Source organism: Bos taurus, chromosome 25, assembly GCF_002263795.3.
Source record: "Bos taurus isolate L1 Dominette 01449 registration number 42190680 breed Hereford chromosome 25, ARS-UCD2.0, whole genome shotgun sequence".
NCBI lineage: Eukaryota > Metazoa > Chordata > Mammalia > Artiodactyla > Bovidae > Bos > Bos taurus.
The window spans coordinates 36,614,091-36,636,739 of NC_037352.1; the positions used below are offsets into that span (position 1 = coordinate 36,614,091).

At 43.0% G+C, this 22,649-nt stretch overlaps 1 protein-coding gene across 1 annotated transcript in view; it reads right to left on the bottom strand.

The window, feature by feature from the left end:
• CYP3A74 (cytochrome P450 family 3 subfamily A member 74) overlaps nt 1-19,554 on the bottom strand; it is a 49,233-nt gene extending 29,679 nt beyond the window's left edge. The window contains 4 exon segments of the mRNA NM_001099367.1: nt 1,944-2,043; nt 10,965-11,017; nt 13,227-13,320; nt 19,397-19,554. Coding sequence (NP_001092837.1) covers nt 1,944-2,043; nt 10,965-11,017; nt 13,227-13,320; nt 19,397-19,467 — 318 coding nt within the window. The 5' untranslated portion in view covers nt 19,468-19,554.
• Between the last annotated feature and the right edge of the window lie 3,095 nt (nt 19,555-22,649).

Here is a 22,649-nt window from a genome sequence, read left to right on the forward strand (position 1 = left end):
ACCTCTGAAAATTTTGGTGCTGATCACTCCCCAGGGTACTACATTAGCAGACTCCAATTTCCTGAGTCCTGTCTTCCCCCTCAGCTCCAACAGAGATGCTCCAGCCAATGACACCCTGAGACCCAGGACCCACACCGGCTGCCAGCCCCAATATTTTAGGCTGGGCATGTGCAAAACCCCATCCCAGACCCCTGCAGCTGCTCAGGTGTCTATACTACATCAGTGGAAAGCAGTATATTATGTGCTTTTGTAGCTACACACACACACACACCTGTCTGTCTATATCTGCATCTATCTGTCATCTGTCTATATCATCTGGCCTGCTATCATCTATTACACAGAAAAGCATGGACTTACATGGATAGTTCAGTCAGTGACTTCACAGGGTTTAGTCTAGTTTCTCAGTCTCTGAACTATGACTTCTTCTCCAACAGTGAGAATGCTGGCTCCCATCATCCTTTCTGTATTACTTGATCAATCCTCCTTTATGGACCCAATCCATGATCCATCCCTTTCCACTCATGATGCCCCCTCACCCTACAGGCTACACCCACAAGTGAGTATTTTGGGTTCCCTCACCCGTGCCCAGCTGCCATCCCTGTGGACACCCTCCCCTCCCTACTCGGTCTCTGACTTGGAGCCACTGTCCTCCTTCTCTGGCCCCACCCTGATGTGTGAGGCTGCCCACCTTCTGTGGCCCACCTTCGGGTTTAGGACTGGATTGTCCAGGAAGAGATGGCAGGCAGGGGAAGGAGAGGGGAGGGAAGGGGCAGGAAAGGGAAGAGATGGCAGGCAGGGGAAGGAGAGGCGAGGGAAGGGACAGGAAAGGGAAAGGAAAAGCCATGTGCAGCTTCTGACCCCACTGAAACTGACCAGTGCGTGTAGCCTTTCTCCCAATCAACTGATCAATCAGCCACCTTTAATTCAACATTCATGGTGTTAAGGCAGTTGCAGGAGTCCTACCCTACTGCCTCCAACCACACTAGAGCTGCCCAGTTAGTGCCACTGCTGATGCTATGTGGACCCAGGATCCACACCAGCAGCCAATCTTTTTCAATGCACATGTGCAAAACACCATCGGAGGGCCCTGCAGATGCTCAGATGCCTAAGCCAGTCCTTACTACTGTCACTCAACTGTACTGACACCTGCCCACAGCTAACCTCTGCAGCCACATGCCTGCCCACTGCCAGGCTCAAGCCTGAGCACAGCAATGAAGACCCAGGGGAGCAAAAAATAAAATAAATAAATTACTTTTAATGGATAGTCTTTCCATAAATGGTGCTGGAGCAAATCAGACATTTAGATGCAAAAGAAAAAAAAAAGACAACCTCATACATTACACAAAACCTAACATAAAATGGATCATGGACTTAAATGTAAAACATAAAGTGATTTAATGTTTAGGAAAAAATAGGAGATAATCTTCAGGGCCTAGGGCTAGGTCAAGATATTTTAGACTTGACAACAAAGGCAAAATCCATAAAAGAGAAAATTGATAAATCATTCATCAAAATTTAAAGAACAATGTTTGCTAAAGACCTTGATAAGAGGAAAAAGCAAGCTGTACAAGCCATGACTGTAAAAGAATAGTAAGAGGGAGTCGTGTAGGGATGGGACAGTTCTATACATTGATTGTCATGGTAACTACACAAATCTACATCTAGGACACATTTTCATAGAGCAAAACATACACAAATGAGTGAACGTGAAACTGATGAAATCAGAATAAGCTCCATGAATAGTATGAGTGTCAATTTTCTGCTTTGAAATTGTATTCTGATTAATCGATGTATTGCCATTGGAAAAACCAGGACAAAAGGTACATGACGTGCAGTCTCTTTGTATTTTTCTCTTTTGACAACATCCTATGAATTTATAATATATTTCAAAATGCATATCTTAGAAACAAATAAATTTTAAATTAAAAAAAATGGATGCCTACCCTCCGGTTTGTGAAGACAGAATAACATTCTTTCACTAGTACTGTTTTGATCATGTCTGGATCTGTGATAACCAACAGAGGTTGTTTACCTTCAAAAATCCTGTGTAGGGAAAACAGTTGATTAAATTTAATGAGCCATTTTGCAGGTGAAACCACACCTGGAAGTCCAGATGTTCATCCTACTATTACATCATCTATCCTTCTAAGATCATAGTTAAAACTACCATGAAAACATTGTTAATTGTAGGCGGTAGGGACATGGGTATTTCCTATACCATTCTCCATAATATTTATAGGTTTAATATATTTCATTGTCAAAAAGGAAGTTATCTTAGTAAATAGTTGAAGTAAATTATTTGAAAATTAAAAAATAATTAAGGAGAGTCAATCTACTCAGTCATTTTTGAAGATATACCCAAAGTATGAAAATGCATATAATATTAGATGAAAACTGTAGACACATTGATTATAAACATGTAACAAAGTATCTGCAAATGGAGGGAGATTTGGAATGCTCTACCAGTGACAGTGGGATTATGAAAGTTTTTTTGCCTTATTGTCTAAAATTTTCTTGCTAGTTTATAATTTTAAGGAAATATTTTAAATAATGAGATATCCTTGGTAGCATCAAGTTTAGGATAATTTGAACAAAAGGAAAAAGAGAAAAAACTTTCAGAGGAGCCTACTTAATTCATTTTCTAAATATTTTCTTTCATTACATGGGTCCCGTGGGCCTCGGGCTCCACGTAGGTGACATCCATCACCAGCTAGGCAGGCCCACGTTTGACCCACTTATCACACAAAGCTGACTCCTCAGATGTGACACGTCACCATTTGACCTCATCTCCTGTCAGGATGCCCGTTCATGGGAATGGCCACTGGCATGCGGTTTACTCTGAGTTATTTACACTGTCTTCTGACATTTTGGTTTCACTGTCAATCACTTGCAATGGCTAGAATGAATTGGAAGGTTTTCTCCATGTTCCCTATTCCTCCTTTAACTCCACAGAAGAATTTCAAATGGCTTTGTGATTACATGTAAAGACTGCAGAGAAACACTGCACTTACTTCTGCCCATTTCCAAAATCTGTTCTAAAACTCAGAGGGTGCCATTCTCCCAAATCATCCCACCCATATGAAATGAATCGCCAGGCCAGGTTTGATGCAGGATACAGGAATACAGGATGCTTGGGGCTGGTGCACTGGGATGACCCAGAGGGATGGTACCGGGAGGGAGGTGGGAAGGGGGTTCAGGATGGGGAACATGTGTACACCCGTGGTGGATTCATGTTGATGTATGGCAAAACCAATACAATATTGTAAAGTGATTAACCTTCAATTAAAATAAGTAAATTTATATTAAAAAAAAAAACTCAGAGGGTGTAAGTGGGTGTCAAGAGCACTTAGTGCTGAAGCAGTATTAGGAAGGATTGAGGAGGCACTTAATCTGCTCTTCCACCTGACTGACCATGTTACTTGGATGATTCCCTTCTTCCCATCATGGTTTTGCAACAACACTTGGGTGGAGAAGAGACAGTGGTTTGGGGTGACCCTTTATATCCATGGTGTCACTCCAGCCTTAATACTTTCTCTCCCTACCCGTTCCAATTCAGATTTTTGAACCCACCTCAGATCATACTGATTTGGTGTACTGATGAGTGGGGTCAAAGTCCGAATTTATAACAAGCTCTCCCAGGTGCTCCTCATTCACATCCAACCTGAGAATCATTTTCTAAAGAGAGAACTGGGATCCACCATGAAAAAGGGACTCCAGCCTGAGCTCACAGGTACTAAACGCTGGAGGGGCAGCTGGAGCTGGGCCAGTGGTGTCCCAGTGCTATGTATTCTTTCCACTCAAGCAGGCTGAGTTTTGGGGCCATAACGACTTAGCAAGGTCCCATGGTTTCTGAAAACTTGATAAGAGAAGATAAAGAGGTCTGGACAGGCAGAGCCTCTGCCATTTGCTTTTGGCAAAGAAGCACCACATGACACCTCTCCCTCTGTTCTCATTAAACCTCCAACAGCTCCTAAAGCCCACCTGACACACTCGGGTTAGATATATATACCCCACATCTCCTCAAAGTCAGAAAAACAGTAGATAAAACAATCATTGAATACAATTCTATCAGAAAACTTTACCTGAAAATTAAAAAAAAAACCAAAAACTCTGCACTTGTAGAGAAAGTAAAAAGCTGAGCAGAAACGATTTCCCATTATGTTTACCTATAACTCCCATATCTTTTCCCAAAGGACATATGAAAGCCAAAATTTAAATAAAGGACTTTGGGTTTTAACTAAAAGAGAATCATGTGATCATATGGGGGGAGGTGTTTAGCCTTTATTTTACAAACCCATAGGAGTACTCATAGAGCTGCCTCATTCTTCTGGAGCAGGAATAAATGTCCTTATACAGATTTACTTATGCATGTGTGCAAGTATATCCCTGAAATAAATTCTCAGCAATGGAATAACTAGGTCAAAAGAGAAGTGCAGGCTTCCACTTCAGGATGGTGGAGTAGAAGGACATGTGCTCATCTCCTCCTGCGAGAGCACCAAATTTGCAATTAGCTGTTGGAAAACCATTGACAGGAGGATACTAGGACCCACCAAAAAAAGATACCCACATCCAAAGACAAAAAAGCCACAGCGAGAAGGTAGGAGGGACACAATTACAATAAAATCAAATCCTATACCTGCCAGGTGGGTGACCCACAGACAGGAGAACAATACCAAAGAAGTTCTCACACTGTTGCCAAGGTTCTGAACTCAACATCAGGCTTCCCAGCCTGGGGATCTGACAAAGGGACTGGGTATCCCCAGGGAATCTGGCCTTGAGTGCCAGTGAGATTTGATTATAGGACTTCCAGAGGACCAGGGGATGCAGAGACTCCAGTTTTGGAGGGCACAAACAAAATTTTGTGCACACCAAGACCCAGAGAGAAGCAGTGGCCCCACAGGAGACTGAACCAAAAGTATCTGCTAGTATTGGAGGGCCTCCTGTGGAGGAGAGGGTTGGCAGGGGCTCACCACAGGGACGGGGGCACTGGAAGTTCCCCTTTGGCATAAACCCTCTTAGAAGTCACCATTAACCCTACCATAGAGCCTGTAGACCCAGGGCTGGGTCGCCTCAAGCCAAACAACCACCTGAGCAAGGCCTTGCCCACCAGAGAAAGATCCAGTTTTTCCCACTGCCAGTCCCTCCCATCAAGAAGCTTATACAAGCCTCTTGGCCTCAGCCATCAGAGCGAAGACAGAAGCAAGAAGAAGCACAGTCTTCCAACAGCTAAAACACAAACCATATTACAGAAAGTTAATCATGATGTGAAAAGATGCTCAATATCACTCATTATTAGAGAAACACCAATCGAAACTACGAGATATCACCTCACACAGGTCACAATGGGCCTCATCAAAAAGTCTTCAAACAACAAATGCTGAAGAGGGTGTGGAGAAAGGGGAACGCTCTTGCACTGTTGGTGGGAATGTAAATTGATATAGCCACTATGAAAGACGGTATGAAGATTCCTTGAAAAACTAGGAATAAAATATGACCCAGCAATCCCACTCTTAGGCATATACCCTGAGGAAACCAAAATTGAAAAAGACACATGTACCCCATTGTTCATTGCAGCACTATTTACAATAGCTAGAACATGGAAGCAACCTAGATGTCCCTCGACAGATGATTGGATAAAGAAGTTGTGGTACATATACACAATGGAATATTACTCGGCCATAAAAAGGAATGCCTTTGAGTCAGTTCTAATGAGGTGGTTGAACTAGAATTTATCATACAGAGTGAAGTAAGTCAGAAAGGGAAAGATAAATATCATACACTAATGCATATACACAGAATCTAGAAAAATGGTACTGAAGAATTTATTCACAGGGCAGCAATGGAGAAACAGACATAGAGAATAGACTTATGGACATGGGGAGAGTAGAGAGGGTGAGATGTATGGAAAGAGTAACATGGAAACTTACATACCATGTGTAAAATTGATGGCCAACAGGAATTTTCTATATGGCTCAGGAAACTCAAATAGGGGCTCTGTATCAATCTAAAGGGCTGGGATGGGGAGGCAAATGGGAGGGGGTTCAGGAGGGAGGGGATATATATATGCTGCTGCTGCTGCTGCCGCTGCTAAGTCGCTTCAGTTGTGTCCGACTCTGTGTGATCCCATAGACGGCAGCCCACCAGGCTCTGCCCTCTCTGGGATTCTCCAGGCAATAACACTGGAGTGGGTTGCCATTTCCTTCTCCAATGCATGAAAGTGAAAAGTGAAAGTGAAGTTGCTCAGTCGTGTCTGACTCTTCGCAACCCTATACTTATGGCTGATTCATGTTGAGGTTTGACAGAAAACAACAAAATTCTGTAAAGCAATTATCCTTCAATAGAAAAAAAAAATTTAAAAAATTGATTTAACTGGGAGTCCAGGACAGCTATGCTACTGAACTTGCCTGAGGAACCACCACCAAGGATGCTACAAGGGAAGCCAAAATGCTAAATAACCTCTGGAACTGCAGAAGTCCATCCATATTGCTACTCAGGACAGAGCCAGAGCCTCTGACATCTTGCCATGGAGACTGAGAGCATGCTCACAGCTGCTGTGTGCACAGTGACTGTCTGCGTCTGCGATGAGCTGCTGGGAAGCTGTTGGAGTGACTGACGCCATGATTTCCTGTACTAGTGCTGCCTCAACAGCCAGCCAGTTGTCTCTGCTTGTCTATCTCAATTATTGTTCCCGAGACTCTACCAGGAGCAAATAAAAAGTGATTCTCCCTTTCTTCAAAAAAAAAAAAAGAAAGAAAGAAAGAAAGACAATCATGATGGAAAAGCAGAAACTTAGGTCCCAGATGAAGGGACAAGATAAAACCCCATGCCAGGAGCCGGCGAGAGACATTCCACTCGTGACAAAGGTCATGAGGAAGGAGGCTCGGCATACGCAAAGGCGGGATCGAGCCTCAGGAGTCCCCCCGGATATTCTCGAGCATCTACCCCCAAAAAACCAGAGTCTGCCTACTTTATTGCTTTGTGCTCTCACCTCTGACTTTACTGGGGGCTGTCCCCCACCATCATCTCACTCTTTCTGTCAAAGAGTTAACTTACAGCTCCAATTAATAAAGTTCCTGGGCAATTAGGAGTGTTTAAATCCAAACCCCTCAGATAGCTCCCTAACTCACCTGACAAGTTTACCCGGACTCCTACAGCTATGCATATGATTGTTTACAGTCTCCCAGCCTCGAGAGACACGGGAAGCTTAAGATATTCAAATAGTTTAGAACCTCTCAGAGAGTTAGTAACTGTCAGAATAAACTAGTAAAGGATTTCATTGATGAGCCAATGCTTGCTGCCAAGTTTCCACATCCCCTGAATTGTATCCTTGAATGTGTATTAATTAATATAGTTGGTATGTAGAAAAAATAAGTAGTGGCCTTGGTGTTAGTAACTTTAGACCCTTAAGGTAATAAATTCTTTCCTTTGTTGTAAATCCATTACACATCCGCCCTATAGGAATGCAATTTTATCTTTGGAAGATGGTGCCAAACCTTAAAATAATTACTCCTAGATAAAATAAGTCTTTGTTGATAAGTCTTTGTCAAGAGTCATAAAATGTTAATAGGCCTTTTGGCCAGAAGATGATGTAAATCACCTAAACCATTTGTATACGATAAATTTGCAGGATAGAAACCCTAGTTTTTGATAAGGATCAAAGACTGCTGATTTGCATCCCCTATTATCCTCTATGTGTAACTTAGAGTATATAAGCCCCTGTTGAAAATAAAGCTACGGGCCTTGCTCACCAACGCTTGGTCTCCCCATGTCATTCTTCCCCTCAATTTCCAGCTGAGTCTCCATCTGGAGCGTGGATATCCTCTGTGACCATTTATTTGCCTGGGCTTCTAAGACCCACTCGAGAAGGTGTCTAAGGTGGGGCACCTTCCGCTATTCGAGAGGGCGCCTGCGGCCTCCATGGTCAGAGCTAACCTGGTGTCACAGGTTATATTGATTTTCCGCGTAAACCAAGCTACTCAGCTTCTTTTCTCCACTGAATTTTCCTACTGAGCTATCCTCATTCTATTATTCTTTATATCTTTGATAAATAAATAAATAAATAGTCGCCGACGCCGTTTCCCCTTTGAATACCCTGGATCAGCCGGGGCTGGTCCCCGACAACCCCAGAAAAACAACTAAATGGAGATAGGCAACCTTCCAGAAAAAGAATTCAGAACAGTGATAGTGAAAATGATCCAGGATCTTGGGAAAAGAATGGAGGCAAAGATTGAGAAGATGCAAGAAATACTTACTAAAGACCTGGAAGAATTGAAGAACAAACAAACAGAGGTGAATAACACACTGCTGCTGCTGCTGCTAAGTCGCGTCAGTCGTGTCCGACTCTGTGCGACCCCATAGACGGAAGCCCACCAGGCTCCTCTGTTCCTGGGATTCTCCAGGTAAGAATACTGGAGTGGGTTGCCATTTCCTTCTCCAACGCATGGAAGTGAAAAGTGAAAGTGAAGTCGCTCAGTCGTGTCCGACTCTTAGCGGCCTCATGGACTGTAGCCTAGCAGGCTCCTCCGTCCATGGGATTTTCCAGGCAAGAGTACTGGAGTGGGGTGCCATCGCCTTCTCCGGAATAACACACTGCTGCTAAGTCGCTTCAGTCGTGTCCAACTCTGTGCAACCCCAGAGACGGCAGCCCACCAGGCTCCCCTGTCCCTGGGATTCTCCAGGCAAGAACACTGGAGTGGGTTGCCATTTCCTTCTCCAATGCATGAAAGTGAAAAGTGAAAGTGAAGTCGCTCAGTCGTGTGTGACTCTTAGCAACCCCATGGACTGCAGCCTACCAGGCTCCTCCGTCAATGGGATTTTCCAGGCAAGAGTACTGGAGTGGGGTGCCATTGAAGGAATTAATAGCAGAATGACTGAGGCAGAAGAACGGATAAATGACCTGGAGGACAGAATGGTGGAAATCTCTACTGCAGAATAGAACATAGAAAAAAGAATGGAAAGCAATGAAGACAGCCTAAGAGACCTCTGGGACAACATTAAACACATCGACATTCATATTATAGGGGTCCCAGAAAGAGAAGAGAGAAAGAAAGGGCCTGAGCAAATATATGAAGAGAAAACACCTGAAAACTTCCCTAACATGGGAAAGGAAATAGTCAACCAAGTCCAGGAATCACAGAGAGTCCTGGTCAGGATAAACCCAAGGAGCAACACTCCAAGACACACAGTAATCAAACTGACAAAAATTGAAGACAGAGATAAAACATTAAAAGAACAAGGGGAAAGTGACAGCTAACACACAAGTGAACTCTTATCAGGCTCTGAGTAGGTTTCTCAACAGAAACTCTACAAGCCAAAGGGAATGGCATGATATATTTAAAGTGATGAAAGGGAAGAAATTACAACCAAGAATACTCTACCCAGAAAGACTCTCCTTCAGACTTTATGGAGAAATCAAAAGCTTTCCAGTTAAGCAAAAGTTAAGAGAATTCAGCACCACCAAACCAGCTTTACAACAAATGCTAAATGAAGTTCTCTAGGCAGGAAACACAAGAGAAGAAAAAGACCTGCAGAAAATAACCCCAAAACAATTAAGAAAACGGTAATAGAATCATTCATATCAATCATTATCTTAAATGTAATGAATTACCTTAAACGTAAATGAATTAAAGGGACCAACCAAAATACATAGACTGGCCGGGTGGATGAAAACATATGCCTGTATACACGTCCACTTACCGCATCACTCTGCTTGACAACCCCCCCCCCAAATTGTATGTAATTGTTTTATATTGTTTATTTAATCATGTTCCCATTATGGCTTGCAATTGTAATTATCTTTTATTTTTGTCTGACTGATTGTGAAAACTGATAAACATCTTTTACTATTGTGATTATGATACTGTTACTCACTTAATAACACTATATCATGACTGGTCAACAGAAAAATAATAGAAGTCTATATCACCAAAACTAGGACCTAATAGAAAAACCTGTAATCACTTTTTAAAATCCAGATGCATATCAGAATTATCTTGAAACTTTTTGAAAAATACAAATGCTCAGGTATTGCTTTTTTTCCTCCAGAGCTCCACGTTTCTAATGAACAGTCATGTTTAAAAACAACTGGACTATATGATGATCTTTTACTTTTATCTAGTTTATTTCACTTTTTCTATTTCATATTCAGTGCTCCCATTTCATTTAGTTTATGTTCTCCAGTTTCTCCATCTCCTTTTTTTTCTTTGATGTTCTTTCTTGAACCTTTATCAAGTGCAGTAGAAAAGCATTTGTATACTATATATAAATATGTATAATATATATATTTTAGAAAACATGAATTTTTGCCTAACTAAAAAAATTACAACATTTCAATTTTACTTGTTTGACTTAGTATGAATAGAATGCTAGATTTCTAATTAAAAAATAGATATGCAACAAGTAACAAAGGTTTATGGTATAGAATAGGGAACTATAGTCAATATCTTATAATAACCTACGATGGGAAATAATTCTGAAAGTAATATATGTGTATTTGTATAACCAAATCACCCGTGCGCACCTGAAACATTGTAAGTCAACTCTACTTCAATAAAATATATATATTTTAAAAACAGAGAGAAACATGTGGGAAAGGGTAATAAAATGCATTTATAGGCCCATATTAGAATGTTCTAGAATAATGCATTTATGCAATTAAAGGCAACCTAAGGAGAGAAAAAATGGAAAAGGGGAGAAAGAGTGAGACATTGACAGAACGTGAGGCTAGGAGTCCCTGGGTGTCAAAGTCTGGAGAAAAATGATGACCTGTGACTCTCCAGGCCTGATTCAGACTGTGGACCTGCATACCTGGTGGCTTCTAGGATCTCTGGTCAAATAAGTCTCCAAAGCTTTACAACAAATGACTTCACTCCTAGAAGCTCTGGATACCCCCCTCCATACTAAGGGGGGAGGGAGAGTGGCTAATTATAACAAGTGTATCCAACAGAAGTTTCCAGAATACTCACCCCCAAATTTTCCCATACTTTTTAAAACATTCTTCATTAAACTCACATACACCCTGCAAGGAGAAACAAAATTATATTATTAATATACTGTATTGAACCCTGCCTCTAATTCACAAAGCCATCATTTTTCACCGGCAGTTGGAGGGAAGTTCTTATTCACAAATGTCTTAAAGGAAAGGAGAGAAAATAGAGGAGATATGTGAAACTGACCATTTAAAATCACTCTTTAATTTTCTTTGAATATTGTAGATACTAAAACGCTTACCCCTGTCAATGAATACTTCTTACTCCTTGTCTTTCTGAAGCCTTTTCCTTGTGCATGTGTTGTCTAAAATCCTTTAATCTCTAATCCCCCATGGACATGTGAGAAAACTGAAGCTGAGAGAAGTAAGCGTTTCCTACACACCCTTTCATCTCCTAGTTAAGCAGCCTTTTCATTTATCCCATGCAAATTCTAACAGAATAAGGATGTTAAAGCACCAGTGATGTATTTTAATCTCACAGATTTAAATAAGTCTAAGGAGTGTGTGCTGAATGAGAAAGTGAGTGAGTGATTGAATGAATGACAAAGTGGACTTGCCTTCTAGTTTTCCAGCTCAACGCAGAAAAAACGGGAAGATGCCACAAGTACACAAAGGACAGTGCAGTTTACATGCCTGGCCTGAGTTTTTACTTCTATAACTTAAAAAAAAAAGCCTTTTGCTAAGTTTCTATTGTGATATTCAAACTGTGGTGTTGGAGAGGACTGTTGAGAGTCCCTTGGACTGCAAGGAGATCAAATCAGTCAATCCTAAAGGAAATCAACCATGAATATTCATTGGAAGGAACTGATGCTGAAGTTGAAGCTCCAATACTTTGGCCATCTGATGCAACAAGCTGACTCATTGGAAAAGAACCTGATACTGGAGAAGTGGGCGACAGAGGATGAGATGGTTGGATGGCACCACTGACTCAATACATCAGTTTGAGCAAACTCCAGGAGATGGTGAAGGACAGGGAACCCTGGTGTGCTGCAGTCCATGGGGACACAGCTGAGCAACTGAACAACAAACAGCAAAGCAAATGAAGTTCTCAGAAATGAGGGTTTTTTAGGTGCATCTACTAAGAAGTTCGTCTGGGAAAGGTTGATAGGCAATTACTGCTTCTTCAGATGGAAAAATATTCAGAAAGTTATTAGGCAGTAATGAGATAATGACAATCTCAGTTGGGAGAATTGGGATCTAAGAAACAATCCTGTCTGCTGGAAAGGAAATCTGAGTCAGAGAGCAGCTGGCACACAGGGCTCTGCCCGTGGACATGGACATAGCTCACGACCTTCAGTTGAGGGACTGGGCCCTGGGGGAATCATCAGAGCATGATGGATATTAAGGTTCAGCCAGAATTCACAATCCATCTGCCATCTGGTACATTCCCTCCAGTTAAATTAAACATTAAATTAAATTTTTAATAATTTTGTCAAATCATATCCTTTCTAGTGAATTTGCATATGTGATTCTGTCTTATTTTTAAAAACTCCACAACTTGTTTGGTCATTAAATATCTGAAGCAAATAGACAACCACCAACGTGTCTCAGTTACACTCATTCCCTGCTCAAACTCACCCGTGAGGTGCCTGCTCTGAAGGCACAGAAGAAAAGCAGAAAGCTTTTGTTCCATCTCTCAAGTCCCAAAAGATGTCATGTATAGCAAGAGGTAGAGCAGAAAGTGGAAAAAAGAAAAAAAAAAAAAAAAAACAACAACAACTGCAGGAATTAGCAGTTCTTGAGAGAATCCAAGTATGTGCAAATTACCTGATACGTTAAAAACTAAAGTGTCCAAACAATTCAGGAGGAAAGGGACAAAAGGGTACCCAGAGCTTATGCTACCATCAAGGCACATCTGACACTAGTGAACGCAGCACAATGAGCCGCAACCAGGCATCCCTTCATGCTTTTCTCCTGACAATTAGTAGGGCTGTGCCTTGCTGGGAATCTGCACCTGGCAGAGAGAAGATCCTCTTCACAAAGCTTACAAGATGGAACTTCAAGTCGTGTGCTGACTCAGCCAAGAGACCTTGACTGTCTGAGGAGGCAAACCTGAGGCTCCTGACAGCTGACAATAGAAGCCTCGGGTAAAGAGGTCATGTGTGGTGGGGTCTATGATGCCATTTCTGGGAAGTAAGAAAACTCTCAACTGCCCCCTGAGGAGGAGAATTTTTACTATGGAACTCAGCTGGGATTTGCAACCATAAGAAGCAAAAAAGGGACATCAAGCAACACGCACCTTTCGGTAGGACAGAATGTTTCCAAAATAAGGTAGAGGTCTTGGTCCAGGAACTCCCAACTTCTTAAAAAGCCCATAGGAATATGTTCCATATCTATGAATTGAGAGAGAAAATCCAGGTCACGGATTGTGGAATAAATGCTGGAGCTGTCCAGTCACTAACTTGAAATTGGAACCATCAGCCTAGAAAGATAATATGTAGGCGATAAATAATAACAGCAATTCCAAACGCAATAATTACTTTCACTCATCAACTCCTTTCCCTCCTCCATAGTGAGACCACAAATAGCAGCTGAAATTTTGATGGTCCCAATCCTAGAGTGGATGCTTGATAAATATTTACAAAATTTGAGAGCTCCCAGGAGGTTTAGGCTATAATTCCTCCAAAAAAATGCATTCATATGTATTTAGTAAGTTGACTCTCCCATGATTTAGAGATTCTCATTCTAAGAACACAGGGGAATTTTTTTTTTTCTGTCTCAAACATGAGATTTTGGATAACTGCATCCACCCAATGACAGAGTTACTAGAGATAACATGGCATTGTTCTTATACTTATCCTTTTCCTTCCCTTTATGCTGTTGTTGCTGTTTAGTTGCTCAGTCATGTCTGACTCTTTGTGATCCCGTGGACTGAAGCACACCAGGCTTCCCTGTCCTTCACCATCTCCTGGAATTTGCTCAAATTCATGTCCATTGAGTCAGTGATGCCATCCAACCATCTCATTCTTTGTCACCCCCTTCTCTTCCTGCCCTCAATCTTTCCCAGCATCAGGGTCTTTTCCAAGGAGCCAGTTCTTTGCATTGGAGCTCCCACCATGATCTGACCTCATTTTAAGATCTGATTCTTCTTAACTCTGTCTTCACAAGCAGGTGTTAAAACAAGCACAGCTTTTTGTTTTAATTAAAGTAATATTAGTTAATTTGCTTTATTATTTAATGGCAATTCAGTTCAGTTCAGCCACTTAGTCCTGTCCGACTCTTTGTAACCCTATGGACTGCAGCACACCACCCTGTCCATCACCAACTCCCGGAGTTTACTCAAACTCATATGCATTGAGTCGGTGATGCCATCCAACCATCTCATCCTCTGTTGTCCCCTTCTTCTCTCGCCTTCAATCTTTCCCAGCATCAGGGTCTTTTCCAATGAGTCAGTTCTTTGCATCAGGTGGCCAAAGTATTGGAATTTCAGCTTCAGCATCAGTCCTTCCAATGAATATTCAGGACTGATTTCCTTTAGGATTGTCTGGTTGGATCTCCTTGAAGTCCAAGGGACTCTCAAGAGTCTTCTCCAACACCACAGTTTAAAAGCATCAATTCTTCGGTGCTCAGCTTTCTTTATAGTCCAACTCTCACATCCATACATGACTACTGGAAAAGCCATAGCTTTGACTAGATGGACCTTTGTTGGTAAAGTAATGTCTCTGCTTTATAATATGCTGTCTAGGTTGGTCATAGCTTTTCTTCCAAGGAACAAGCGTCTTTTAATTTCATGGCTGCAGTCACCATCTGCAGGGATTTTGGAGGCCAAAGAGAGAAAGTTTCTCACTGTTTCCATTGTTTCCCCATCTATTTACCATGAAGTGATGGGACCAGATGTCATGATCTTAGTTTTCTGAATGTTGAGTTTTAAGCCAGTTTTTTCACTCTTCTCTTTCACTTTCATCAAGAGGCTCTTTTGTTCTTCTTTGCTTTCTGCCATAAAGGTGGTGTCATAAGGGTGGCAATCTATCTTTACAAATTAATTATCTAAACAATTAAAATGAGCCAGTTAGCATAACTGCCCCAAACATGGCAAGTGCAAACTTAATGGTTACTATAGTGGCACAATGACTTGAATTACATCAGTGGTTGTGTAAATGCTTAACACCTGGAGATAAAAATGGAACTATATTTTGCCTACCTACCTGAGTCAATTATATGATATCTATGGGTATCTCTGGGCTTCCCAGGCAGCTCAGTCACAAATACTCTGCCTACCAATGCAGGAGACTTGGGAGATACTGGTTTGATCCCTGGGATGGGAAGGTCCCTGGAGGAGAAAATGGCAGCCCACGCCAGTACTCTTGCCTGGAGAATCCCATGGACAGAGAAGCCTGGTGGGCTACAGTCCATAGGGTTGCCAACAGTCAGACAAGGACGCACAAGCCAAGTGTGAACCAACTGAATTAAGAGTATTTTTTTAAAATTTAAAACTTTTTCACCTGTTAACAAAATACATCCTTTATACTCATTTTTCACTCCATTCTTATCATCTTTCCTATCAGTAAGTCATCAGCTTAATATGCTCAGTGTCTATTTTCTGTATATGTTCTTAGAAAACATATAATCATGCCTCATGTGCAGATGGTTTTATTTACTCTCTACCATTTTTTTTTTTTGACTGCATGGACCAGTATGCAGGACGTGCATTATCTTTGTTCCCAGACCAAGGGATCAAACTTGGGCTCTTGGCAGTGAGAGTAAAAAGTCCTAACCTTTGTACCACCAGGGAATTGTCTCTTTAATATTTTTTTAATTTTGAGATAATAGTACATTCATAAGAATTTATAAGAAATAGTACAGAAAGATCTCATTTACTCTTAACCCAGTTCCACCCAATGGAGACATCTTTAAAAACTATACAGTAACCCAACACACACACACACACCCAGGTAAAGTTTTGCAGTCTATGATTTGTTACCCATGGTCTATGTGGTTAACATATTGGTCTAAAAATATTAAGTGGAAAATTCCAGAAATAATTTATAAGTTTTAAATTGTGCATTGTTCTGAGCAGCGTGATGAAATTTTGCTCCATCTGACAAAATGCGAACCATCCCTTTCTTCAGTTCATCATGCCTGTTAGTCATTTAGGAGCTGACTTAATCATCAGATCAACTGTCATGGTATCACAGTGCTTGTGTTCAACTCTTATGTTGTAACGGTTGAATTCTTGAAGCACAGTGTTCTTATCTGTAGAATGAAAACTGTGCTCAAGTCTTCCATTGCCATCACAGAAATTGAGCACATTTCAGCTACACCCATGTCTCTGTTGTCAGGCAATTTGGTTGATTTGGACTACAAAGAAGGATGACTGACCCTTATGTTCCCTGAAACTGTAGAAATGACCCAATGACTAAAGGATCCATTTCCAGACCATTCCCCCCCTCATGGCATCTGGTCCTCCAACCAGTGATACTCACCTGCTAAGCACAATGCCCCAGGTGCACTCATTTTCCTGAAGATGCTCAATCACAAAGCAGCTAGATTACTGCCTCTGACTTCAACTACCTTAAAAACCAATGGAGGCTGGTGCTCCCTATAGCAGGCCTGCCTGTAGGTTATCCTTCGGGTGTTATGTGTGCAAGCCCATGACTCAGGGTTCTGGATCTTTACAAGTCTGCTCACTCTAGTGTTACTGAGAGATGACAGAGTGTGGGAAAAGAGAGCCTGAGGGAAGAGGCTGCCATCAATGGTTTAAACATGAACTTGCTAGACCTCTAATGCTAACTCCGCAGAGGCAAATTAGTAAGGTATGGCTGAAAAGCAGGCTGTGTATAAATGGTTCAAAATGCCCTACAGGCACTTTCACCAGTCTTCAGTAACCTTCCTGTGGAGGCAAAAGACACTTTGTATGACCAAAAATGAGTGGCCATAGAATGTTCCAGAATATTGGATTAAGCTCCTGTCTCTCCTTCTTTGGAAGCTAGCGTTTAAGGTAGCACAGGTTCAAATTTCTGTATAAATCCAGCAATCTTACAATATGTGATAAGAGAAACGCAAAAAATTTTGTGGAAGACCTATGTTGGAAGTGCCCATGGATGTACCTTGGCCAAGCCATGTTGGCGATCTCTCTCTTTCCTCCAGAGCAAGTGGTGGAGGTGTGGGCACCAGCTGGCACAACCAAGGGGTGGCCTGTGCAACTCCCACCCCAGTTCCTCTCTCTGTCTTCACAACCAGGCAAAACTGGTTTCTGCTTCTGAACCTTCAGTGTGCTACATGAACTCAAAAGTGATGCCAAGCCATCGAGTGAGCATGTTGGCAACACTGGTCCCACAGAGAGATCTGGTGTAGTGTCTAAACTCACATGGTTCCACCAAGGCAGCAGGTGGACTGAGTGAGTTATTATTCTAGCTCCCCACTTTTTGGTACATTGATGCTTCTTTGGGTAAAAAGGAAGAGGCTAAAGATAAAGCCAACATTTTCATAGTTTTTACACTGCATCAGCATAACGACAGCCTCGTCTGCAGCGGCTGATTCCTGGCTGCACCAGCGCCTTCTCAGGCTACAGGGATGTTTGCCTGGTGGGACACTAGCCAGCACCAGCCCCACTGTCAGACGGACCAGACACAGTGTGACTGAGGTTGTTCCGTGTCCCCAAGCTTCCAGCAGATGAGATGCCAACCTTATGGACCTTGTGTGGGATCAGGTCTGAGAAGTATCCCTGCGAGGTCTGCTCTGAAGAATGAGGAATATTCTCCCCTCCATCCCAACCTCTTTCTGGATGCCTCTCACATCATCACTGGCTCCCAGCCATGTATACTCATCTGCCCTGAAGACTAAAATAGCTTGCTGGACATGTATATTTAAAAAGATATATCACAGGAATATATTTATACACTAGATTCATATTCCAGGCATTATTCTGGAGGGTGAGTTTATTTACATACCTTTCTAGGTGCTGGACAACAGTCCTCTTTTATCCTTCAGGGGAAAAAAACACATGCTGGAAATACTCATATCAATTTTTTAAGTGAAGTGAAAGTTGTTCAATCGTGTCCAACTCTTTGGGATCCCCAGCTAGACAGTCCATGGAATTCTCCAGGCCAGAGTACTGGACTGTACAGCTGTTCCCTTCTCCAGGGGATCTTCCCAACCCAGGGACTGAACCCCAGTTTCTCACATTGCAGGCGGCTTCTTTACCAACTGAGCTATCAGGGAAGCCCCAATTTTGGCAGAGTTTAATTTCATTCTATTTAGTACTAGATTCAACTATATAAAATGAAATTAAACTCTACCAATTAACTTTATAATATCAGACAGAAAATATGTTGCTGCAATACTTTGAATTCCTAATATTTCTTTCAAAGAATTAAAATGAGGTTAATATTATTCATGTGCATGTCATCATGATTTCCTATACTAAAGGAAAGTGAAATTGACATAGGGCTCATATGTGATTTGGAGGGGTATCTCTAAGCACTTGTTGAAAATAACTCCTCTCCCAACTTAATCCATGATACCAGGTAGCCCACCACTTAAAGGAATTCTTCTACTAGATGGTTTTGATTTATCCTCCTGTGTCATACTTAAAAAGGAAAAAGTGCTTAAAATCCAAATTGGACTCTGGGGCTTGTGGCAACGTAGGCTTAGCAGATTTTTATCACAGGGAAAATAAATTTGTACACTGATGCTAACCCTTCCAGAGATTAAAAGAAAAGGTGAAAGAAATGAATATAACCTCAAGATTTCTGCCAAGTCTCCCTAGATCTTAAGATTTCTCATTTGGGGCTCCATAGTTCTGCAGAGTACAGCGTAGGGGAATTGAGTCTTAGGAATGGATGCCCGGAGGAGGGGTGCAGAAAAGGAGGAGGGGTGCAGAAAAGGGGGAGGGATGAGTATGAAAAAAGGGTGCTTGTTCTCAGGCCTCCAAACAAAGTCGGGGTGCACCCGGTGCCTTGTGTAAATGACACCTGGAAAGAGGGTCCAGAGCAGGAGCTCCTGAGTGACAAAGGGGCCAAACATTCCTCAGGATTCCTGTAGCAGGTACAGAATCCAGAAGTCAGAGAATGAAACAAAACCCAGGTTACTGCTTGCCTCCAGGATTCCCAGCATGGGAATCAGTGAGGACTACACTGCACATGGGCCATTGTTTTTAATTTGCCCTTGATGGACTCTGGTTGACTAGTCTAGGTCCATGCAAACTGGTAGTCAATCAGAGGGTCATTCTCAGGAGCAAAGAATGTCACAAACCCTCCTAACAATGCTAACAGCAACTTGGGAGTAAAGTTAACTCCTTCAACACATGTGGGTAAGATCAATAATAACCCATTTGGTGCCCATAGCACATGATGCTTGAGCAACTTCCCCTCCATTTACTTTGAACTTTAAAAAACTAAGGGAACCCCCTTTCCTGCTTAGCACCCCAAGACCCAGGTTACAAAGGAGATGAGCCTGATGGTTACTCACAGATAGAGGAGCACCAGACCGGTAGCCAGGAGAACCCAGGTTTCCGTGGAAAAGCTCAGGATTAACTCCATGGCCACTTTTCTTGGCGATTCCTTCTTCTGAGTTTCCTTTCAGCTGTGTGTGCTGCCCTCTGCCTGCCTCTGAGTGTGGAGCTTCTGTTCACATTAGGCGGAGATTCAGTGCGGTTGGGAGATTTATGTGGTGAGAAAGGAGGTGGAGCTGGAGCTGCAGCCAACAGAAGCGCCACCTGGGCTCCACCTACAGGAGCCCTCTCTGCCTTGGTAGTTGGCCGAGCATAACATGCACTTCAGTTTGACCTCCCTTGAGTTCATATTCTGTAGGAAATCAATAAACAATCAGTGTTATCAGTAAGCCCAAAGGTTACAGAAAATAAAATAAAGCCACTGGCTTTAATTCTCCTCTAAACCTCTCTGTCTCTATGGCTGCCTGTAGTCCAAAATATTTGAAACTCTTCAAACAAGATGGTGGTGGTTTAGTTGCTAAGTTGTGTCCAACTCTTTTGGGACCCCATGGACTGCAGCCCACCAGGTTCCTCTGTCCATGGCAATTCCCAGGCAAGAATATTGGAGTTGGGTGCCATCTCCTCCTCCATGGGGTCAAACAAGATAGCTGTGCTGATTGTTACTCATATGACATTTTTCCTGCCTGGAAATGCCCCTGTGTCCCTTTTAGGTTCTTAATTATCCTTCAGAATGAAGCTCAGACAGAACATCTGTGTTAGACTCTTCCCTAACCAACCTCCTTGAGCAGATATAACCATTTCCTCCTCTGGGGATTTCTGTCCCCTGAAAACAATTCTATCTCCTGCACCATGTTCGGTTTTCATACCTAGTCTCTTCAGTGGATGGAGACCTGGGCACATACTGGGTTCTAGCCAGGGTCATGTCCAGGTACCTAGCAGAGTGTTTTCTGCAGAGTGGGTATCCAGAAATGTAGATGGAATTCAGTTGGTAGAGGTAAGGGCACTGGGCACCTGTGTGCCCTCTCCCTGTGGCTCTTTGGTGACCACGCCATCTTCCTGAATTGTTAACACAACAAGAGGGCCTGGCTGGGTCTTGGCCACTGTCTCTGTACTTTCAGGAGGATCCATCAGGATCCTGTTGACAAGAGGGCCTCAGAAGGAGAGGTAGGACATGGAGGAGAGGGTGATGGCTGCACCAATGGTATCAATTCAGCTGATTCTGGACCCACCTCAAAAGCTCCTGTAAGTCAGATTCTAGATCAAAAAGTGGTCACCTCTCTCTGGAAAGGCCACAATACAAGATCAAAGGGTGTAAAGAGAGTGAGAGGAAAAAGTGGTCCAATGGCCAAGAGGACTCCAACATCATTAGCCACCAGCAATGTGGCATGTACAGCAACAGGACTCCAAAAAGATCACATGAGGGCATGTTATCTCTGAGGAATGTGGGGTGTGGGTGGGTCAGAGCAGAGGGGTTCCCACTTGTGGACACCTAGGGAATTTGGGGGCTTCCCAAGTGTTGCTAGTGGTAAAGAACCCACTTGCCAATATAGGAGACCTAAGAGACACAGATTTGATCCCTGGGATGGGAAGATCCCCTGGAGGAAGAAATGGCAACCAACCCCAGTATTCTTTCCTGGAGAATCCCATGGCAGAGGAGCCTGGAGGGCTACAGTCCACAGGGTCACAAAGAGTCGGACACTACTGAAGAAACTTAGCAAGCAGAGCACAGGGAAATTTTATTAGGTAACAAGGAGCTGATACAGAGGAGGCCTAGAGAAGCAGTTGGTATCACCTGCTGGAGGCCTCCCCCTGCTGCACTTAAGTCGCCTTAATCATATCTGACTCTGTGAACCATGGGCTGTAGCCCGCCAGGCTCCTCTGTCCATGGGATTCTCCAGGCAACGATACTGGAGTGGGTTGCCATGCCCTTCTCCAGGGGATCTTCCCAACCCAGGCATCAAACCAGCGTCTCTTATGTCTCCTGCATTGGCAAGCTAGTTCTTTACCACTAGGGCCACCTGGGAAGCCCAGGCATCCACGTAACCCTGCTGAATTCCTGATGGGAGCAGAATGAGGGCTGAGCATCGAGAAATTACAATGGCTCATTATCAGTACTCTGGACCAAGTCCTGCGTCTGCTTGGCCTAGGTAACCATGGATTATGTGAAAAACAAAACCTCAAAGGTTCTTAAAACTTAATAGAAACACAAGGTATGTAAGCTGTGTTTCTGCACTTCCTTCTCCCTTTATCCTGTCTCACTTTCACTCCTTCTGCAGAAAGTGGTACTCATCTCTTGCTAACTTTTCCCCTCACTCTGGCCTAAGAGTCCCCAGGGCTCTCCTATACTGGCCCGAGTGGGTGGAAGTCTTATTAGTAAAGTGCTGCTGCTGCTGCTGCTGCTAAGTCGCTTCAGTCGTGGCCAACTCTGTGCGACCCTGTCTAGTAAGTCCCAACTATGCCTCCTGCCCTATTTTACGTTCCTTGGAAGCTTGGCATGAGCATGAAATTTCTATCATCATAGTTTTTCATCTTTGGTTTCAGGCTTCCTCCAGGAGGCCCCTGTTAAAATCCACAGCTTCCACTGAGAATTATAATGTTTGAACACATCTATTTATCTGTCCATTGCTTCAGTTCAAGTGGGTGACTGGCAGGTGCCGGTACTGTGCTGTGGGCTAGAAGCTATACAGTCCTGTCCCTTGGGGCAGCCTCTCAGTGGAGGAAGTGAGACACACAACCAAGCTCAGTATGGGGCATACCTTTTGGAGTCTTTGGGGGAAATGGAGCCCTAGAGAGAGGCAGCAAAGGAGAGAAATGGATGGCAGCTTCAGTACCAACAAAGGACAGACCTGGGAAGCTGGGAGATGATCCCCAGGGAAAGTGAAGAGAAAGTGAAAGTCGCTCAGTCGTGTCTCTTTGCCACCCCATGGATTATACACAGTCCATGAAATTCTCCAGGCCAGAATACTGGAGTGGGTAGCCTTTCCCTTCTCCAGGGGACCTTCCCAACCCAGGGATCGAACCCTGGTCTCCCGCATTGCAGGTGAATTCTTCACCAGCTGAGCCAGAAGGGAAGCCCAAGAATACTGGAGTGGGTAGCCTATCCCTTCTCCAGGGGATCTTCCCAACCCAGGAATCGAACCAGGATCTGCCACATTGCAGGCGGATTCTTTACCAACTGAGCTATCAAGGAAGCAAGTCAGATAGAAAGTCTGAGGGATTTTGATACATTTCTGCCCCCTTTTGGTGCCTTCTCTGGGTACCTTTGGGGTT